We start from the raw sequence: 7452 nt of genomic DNA, 5'->3' as shown, positions 1-7452 counted from the left end.
CCATCATGCATACAATCATGTCAGAAGAGCACAACAATGGTAGTCTAAGAGACAGCATCTACACCACAGTTAAGGCAGAAAGGGAAAAAATGCACCAGGATCAGTCTGTATGAAAGCCATCTATTATTTCAGAGAAAATAAAATCAGATTCAAGACAGCACACTTCTCTTACACAGACTAATTTGCTACTACTACTCTTTTTGTGTATCAGAACATACCCACACCATTCAATGCATTCATATGCCATACTAATTCTACCTTTCAGAAAAAGGAAGGCCAAGGATATTCTACTTTGTCATAGACATCACCTTTACTGTTTCTCCAAGCATGACAACTTAAGTAAAAAAAAAAAATCAGAGCACAAAACATTTTGAAGTTTCAGCTACCACTGTCTGGTGTTTCTTTGTGATAGTAGTTCATACATTTTTCCCTGAAAAGTGTCCTCTCGAAACTTAAGTAGGCTTCAAAACACTTAACAGGAGAAAGCGTAAGTCAGGAATAAGTTCAATTCTGCCTAGAATCCCCAAAGTTACAGCTACATCTGGCAAGTTTCACATCTTCCATTTAATCACTCCAAATCAGAAGCAGTTCTAGTTAATGCCAATTAATTTGTTCACTCAAGCCCTGCAAAACAGGGGGGAAAATGATGTTCACGAACAGTTTATAATGCTGTCTTGGGACACAAATGTATTCAAACAGCTAAAGAATTTCCCATGCATCTGGTTTACTGGCTACCAGACAGATGAGGGCTAAAGTTGCTTTGACTTTCAAGGGGTATTCTGACAGGGCAAAGTAACTGCAGAGGCAAGGTATATGCATGCACCAACTGTTTTAGCTGGGAGTCAAACACCTCAATGTTAAACAGCAGTCCAAAGACGCATTGTCTTCCCAATAAGGGGATACTCTAAATACTGCTGCTTGCCAGAAATGGATTAAAAAATTGCTGTAGCTATGGATGTACCCAAAACAAAGCTGTTTTCAGGTAGGGGGACTAGAATGAGCAATTCAACAGTACACATGAAAAGCTTGCATCTTTCACTGACTTATTCACTTCACAATCACTGACAAGACTGATGTACATATTTCTGCACCTGCAATTGTAAAAGCAGATAAAATATTTAATATGTAATTTACAATGTATTTTACCAGCTTGGCATACAGGATGAACAGAATATATCAAAGTAGTTGAGTTATAGGCTTGTGGAGGCCCTGCAAAAATATTACTTCATATATCTGGTAATTAAAAAAAAAAAAAAAATCAATTTGCATTTTAGAAGTGATACAATTCCATCTACCACAAAATACAAAGAGCTGCAAAAACGTATACCATTCCAACAACAATGTATATAAGTTATTAAATAATGATCTGATTTAAAAGAATATAAATGAAGCCTTTAAGTAGGTCTTTTCTACATGCATATTATTCCTCATTAAAGAAAAATATGTAAAAAGGCCATTGGTAATTGCTTTGTTAACCACTGTAGAAAATGCCAATTCTCTGGTCACAGACGCCACTAGTTTAGCACTTAAGGTCTCTGCAGTGTTACATGTGATTATTTTTAAATACTGTTAATTCTATTACTCCATTGGTAAAGAATGCATGACTTGGAATATGGCAGTCTTCATATCAAGAGGGCAGTGATGCACAGTTTTATAATTATCCCGAAGAACAGCACCCTCCAGTGCTCTGTACTTGTGGCTCATCATCAATGATCTGTACACCTCGCCTTGCCATTCCTGACTGACTGGAACCATTGCCTCTTGCTCTTTCATCCACTTGAGCAGTTTCTATCATTCCTGTAAAGAAAGAAATGTATTAGATGACATTCCACTGCATTTTTACACAAGACTTGGAGATCTTAATCTGTCTGCGTTACATGCACAAAGTTCAGCAAGACTGGTTCTCCTATTTGCTATGCAGAACTAAGTACTCAGGTATCACATGGCATAGCTGTAAGAACACATTAAAATCTTTCTGAAGCATCAAACATCCAGCAACTCCTGGTAACTAAGGGAGACCTTATGATGCTCAGATGTTCTGGAGTTAGCAACTTCAAAAGCTAGGTTTACTCACCCATATCAAGAACATTCTGTTAAAACAAACAAACAAACAAATCCCCCACTAATAAAAAAACCCAAGAAACCCCACACTCCAAAACAAAAAAACAAACCCCAACCAACTCTTCAGACATGCAGGATAAGTTTTCCTTAAGTTCTTCTATCCTAGAAACACAATTAATAGGACAACCTCCCTTTGTTACATTTTTATCCCACATACCATCTTTACCATTTGCTTAGACTGCTGTGTAAAATTTGCACCATTACAGCTTTGAGTTTGTGATTTGTAATTGGCAGCATCTGAGAAGATCTTTGAAAGAGGTTGAAACAGAGGGCTTGAAGCAGGCAGTGGTGAGACCAGTCACATGAAGTTCGATTTGGGTTACTATTTATGCATGGTAAACGGAACAGCAGTTGGTGCTCCAACAAATGACAGCATGAATTTGCAATATTGTAAGCATCCACACATAAAGCTTCCAGAGCTATTACAGTATACGAGTGGCTTGAAGTAGACTTGAATGAAGTCAGTTCTTAGTAGTAGTTTACATTAAAACTTTTCTGGCCTTACAAGCATTTTTTTATATGGTCTTAAAAGCATCTCTGAATTTATTTTATGAACGAGCTCTGTACCAACAAACTAGATAATACCTACTTTTACAAAGGTCAAGAAACAGTTCTTCAATTCCTTTGTTCTGTTTAGCTGAAGTGTGATAATGTTTTGCTCCAACAGATTCAGCATACCTGTAGAAATGCAGATATGGAGCTTCACTGTAGTAAAAAGACTCAATCTTCCTAATCCACCTTACATGAAGCAGTAAGATGATCACAAGAGGTTTTATTCTGACTTCAGAGTTAATCTACACATGCTGATTTTATATAAAAAAAAGTAGTTGTGTTTAAAACTGCCATGACTGACACAACACATTAGACGAAATTAGGAAAATTTCATACCTAGAAATGCATTTAAACTGCAAATGTTGACTATAATCACATACAACTCTCAAGTTACAGTTTGGTCAATAAGGGGACTGGGACTCTGACAATAACAGAACACTTAACAAGTGGCAGGCATAAAGCAGCAGTGCCTAGCTGGGCAGCATCACAAGTTTATTACTCTAGCATTGTGGAAAGTATTACAGAAACGTGGTTGATTGAGAGAGGACATGAGAAAGATGCTGTAGTTTTAGTCCCACGGTAACGAAATAACTATTAGAAGGTCACTGTATCTGTGAAACTGTGTACGTGACAGAAGAATAGAATATTAGGATGGGAAAGCAGCACAAGTAGCAAATAAGTAACCATAAGAATGAGAAAGAAACAGCATTTGCGCGAATATAACTTAGGTAATCAGAAGCCAATGATGAGCTAGCGCTTGTAATATGTATGAAGCTAATTATTAACCTTTATAAGCACAAAGCCTGCAACAATAAAGCGGATAAGTCATGATCAAATTCTGTGGTCATGTATTCTTTTCCCGTTGTCTACAACACAGCATAACTCTGCAATGACTGTTTCCATTAATAATTGGTGTGACTTACATTTCTGCTTCTTGCACTGAAACATGTCTCTCTTTTTCCAAGTCTATTTTGTTACCTATTGGAAACAAGTTAATAATTCAAGTCTTTGTACTCCAAAATTACCCCAAAATAAAGCAGACATGTAACCATTGTACCCCACAATTTTCTCACAAGCTGTCCCAGTAAAGACCAGCTCTTTTCCAAGTCTCAATTTGGAGCACAATTATATGATTTGAGAATCTCCTTTCACACAAGCGTTTACAGACAATGAAGTGCTACTTCTGTAGAGAGATCAGGATCGCTAAATACCTCCATATAAGCCACTCAATTCAACCTTTTGCTTTTCTTCTTTGATTTACTGGCAGCTTCCCTGTGCTGCAGACATAATTTGTATAGAATGTCCTTATATGTAACCTCATGAAAGTGTTTTAATAATTAGATCAGATTTAAATCTAAACCCAGTATTTCTGTTGCATTCCATTTACATTGAAATATCCAAGCTTTAAGACTATCTCCACCCCACAAGCACTTGATTATGAAAACAGACAAGCACCTAGTCTATGGCACTGAGAACAGTAAATACCATGAGTCTGAGTATTTGAAAGAAGGATAATACACATTTGAGGTATGTTTCTCTTTATTATACTACAGTCTGCAGGTGTCTGTACCATGCACTTCTGACAGCATCATTAAACAGCTTATTATTTTGAACTGAACACTTATTTTCCTCCATGTGATCTACTGAAACTTTTAGCTCCAATTTAATTTCAAATATCAAATTAAGCTTTACCCCTTCATATGTACAAGCTGTCAAAGCAGTGTTTGGAAGATGCTGTTAATCAAGAGATGTTTCCAGTTAAGTCATTAGAATCACATGTTGAAAGACTTACCTACTATACACAAACAGATTTCATTTCCCAACATTTTTCTTAATTCCTTAACCCAGTTTTTTACCTGCAAAAAGAAGAGAAGTAAGTTTATTTTCACTGGATATACTACTAGCTTAGGCTATGCGGAACTATCCCACTTCCTTCATTAACTGTTTACTCTAAACTTGAACCAAACATGTTTAGAGCAACACGGATGCAAAAATATAGCTACATGTCTCTTGTTCAGCAGCTTTTAGCTCACAGATGAAATTAAGAGCAAGTGACTTGGGTAAAATGGTTCAATTACTCCAGAAATATAACTCACCACACTCGTGTTAGCCCCACTCCAAAGAACAAGTTCACTGCATGGGCCACTTTAGGTCAGGCATGAGATCTTTTACCAACAGGCACTTACTGACAGATCACAAATGATACTTTAAAAGTAGAGGCACCTGAACTGAGGTTAGATTATAACAGATGTTTGTTTCCTGAGAGAACAGATGGGACAAGAGTGTCGAGTCAGCTGATGGTAAGGTATCTGTCATCAATTCTGTTGTCATTCTTTGAAGTTGTATGATCACTGCACTGACTTAGGAAGTGCTATTTTAAGGGAATTTAATCATGAAGAGAGGCAATCACTTCAAGAACCTAAAAATAGTTAGGCTACATGATACAGTAGTAGCCATAAAATAACTTCTGCAAATTAGCCTTCCCTGTTTTTTTCCTGCAAATTTAAGTGTTTTGGTATCACAGAGTTTTTACTAAGTAGGGCTCAGCATGAAAAGGCACAAGTTGAAGTAAACTCACAAGTCACAATTCTGCCAGTCGGGGCAAGTGTTTAACTACTAGCACAGCTGCTTTACTTGCCTTACACCAGGCTATTTAAAATAGTTACAACCATTGTGGAACTGCACCCTTACACTATTTCTATCACTGCTAACCCAAGCCTTGCTGATAAAACCACAATTTCTTACTTCTCTACAGAGAAGTCCCACGGGTTTTGCCACAATCTAATCAGAGACAAACTTTAGAAAAGAGTGTCACTAGTTTTCAGCCGGAACATCCTATAGAGTGATAGCACAGATTTGACACAGGACTGTAAAAAACTCATGGCTCAAACTGATCAACTAATAATGCTATTAAATAACTAGCTATCAAATTTCAGGTTTTGATGAGGATTTGAAGTACAAATATCTATTACCACAGAGAACATAATGTTGTTGTATTGCAATTTCAGCATTCTCAAATCTGTAAAAAGTCATGTCACTTAATATCTTTTAATAATTTGGTTTATACAGTAGAGATCAGTATGGTATACTATAAAAACAGCACTGATTCATGTTTACAGCCTGCCACAGGTAACTCACATATCTAATTCTCTGGTATTCTTTGAATAACCCTGCTAGAACATCAGTAGACTGAAAAAATCAGCCTTCAAAAGAATACTAATAATGTGTATACTTCCATTCTATGGTCTAAATTTGCAAATGTAATATATATTGCTGAAAACAGAGGATTCCCATTTACACATATCACAGATTACCCTTTAATCAGTTTACATCTCACACAGATGTAAAAAGCTGTCCAGTACCTTTTGAAAAGAGTCTTCATCTGTTATATCATATACTAGAATAGCGCCATTGGAATCCCTGTAGTAGATAGGCCCCAATGCATGAAATCTTTCTTGACCAGCTGTATCCTGTATTTAAAGTACACTTGTTAGCATTTAAGACAAAGCAAACAATACTTCAAGGAACTCATAATAATTACAAATTTTACTTTATTAAGAAGTGCCTAACATTTGAGATATAGTAAACGTAAGTACTTTTTTTTCAGAAAAAGATTCTAATTAGCTATTGGAGAAAAAATAGGGGAGTAAACATACCCATATTGCAAGGTTTACTCTTTTTCCACCAATATTTAGCTTCTTTGTAAGAAAAGATGCCTGGAAAGCAAAACAGATTAGAGTTAAGTTTTACACACCAAATGCTCCATTTGACTTCAGATTAATTTATTAATGAAAACATCTGAATCAATAAAAGACAAGTTTCCAGATCAAAATACTCTGTAAGCCAGAAGGCTGAGTCAATACCAAGCCAGTTAGTCATTTCACTATAGTTTGCCAACAGTCTGTTCTAAATAAATTTGGCTTAAGCCAGTCATTTACTACATCTTTTTGCTGCTGTTTTGAATGATTTAGAGAGGTTGAGTTGTGTGGGAAAAGTCTGAATTCACAACACTGATAAGTCTAAGCTGAAATTAAAGCATTTCACAGGAGTACATGAAGTTTGGGTAGGAACCAGCCTAACAGGATTCTTATTTTGCAGGAATTGGGCAAAGCACTTTACTATTAGTGAGCTACTAGAACAAAAAAATAGTATGAGTTAATCACTAAACATCTTGGAACACTAGTATTCCCCAAGTTTCCTTGTCTATATCTTTTCCCTTTTTTTTTTCCTCTAAAGTGAGCCCACAACTCACCCTCATCTGTTTTTTGGTTCTGTGCTTTTGTTTGTTTGAGGTGAAAAGCCTCAGAATAAGCATACAAGCTACTTCAGAATCCCACTACATTAACTTCTGGAAACGTTTTACAGGTCCAGAGCATATTACAAGGTTAGCCTAATTTCAGTAGCTTGAGTAGATCTGGTTTTCTCGCATGATCCACATTTTCAAATACCACCTCTGTTACCCAGTCCATAATTCAATGGCTAAAAAGGGATATAATTTAATACCAGTTTAATGGACCAGAACAGGGTCTGAAGGCATTGATGCATTAGGAACCCACTCCCCCCATTCCGAAGACTAGCAGAACATGTTAACATCAGACAATTCAGTTGCCAAGGGTTAACTTTTGTTTTCTGCCTTAAATTATACTCAGTTTTCCTTTCAGTTTCACATCAACCTGCATCTTCGTTCAAACAAGTACAGTGGTATTTTACGATACACTCATCACAGATTATTTTAGGCTGGATTGTAGCAGCTCAAGAGGAGTTCTCTGTATGAACACT

At 36.4% G+C, this 7452-nt stretch overlaps 1 protein-coding gene across 1 annotated transcript in view; it reads right to left on the bottom strand.

Moving 5' to 3' along the window:
* Positions 1-285: 285 nt before the first annotated feature.
* Positions 286-7452, bottom strand: part of RAB21 (RAB21, member RAS oncogene family) — a 13238-nt gene continuing 6071 nt past the window's right edge. The window contains exons 2-7 of the mRNA XM_027679716.1: positions 6330-6389; positions 6036-6143; positions 4466-4529; positions 3597-3651; positions 2711-2799; positions 286-1797 (exon numbers count right to left, since the gene is read on the bottom strand). Of these exons, the coding sequence (XP_027535517.1) occupies positions 1658-1797; positions 2711-2799; positions 3597-3651; positions 4466-4529; positions 6036-6143; positions 6330-6389 (516 nt within the window). The 3' untranslated portion in view covers positions 286-1657. The remainder of the gene's footprint in view (positions 1798-2710; positions 2800-3596; positions 3652-4465; positions 4530-6035; positions 6144-6329; positions 6390-7452) is intronic.

This window comes from Neopelma chrysocephalum, unplaced genomic scaffold (genome assembly GCF_003984885.1).
Source record: "Neopelma chrysocephalum unplaced genomic scaffold, ASM398488v2 Primary Assembly neopelma1_59, whole genome shotgun sequence".
In the NCBI taxonomy this organism is placed as follows: Eukaryota; Metazoa; Chordata; class Aves; order Passeriformes; family Pipridae; genus Neopelma; species Neopelma chrysocephalum.
Note: the sequence above shows the minus strand (reverse complement) of the source record. Positions and strands in the feature narration are given on the sequence as shown.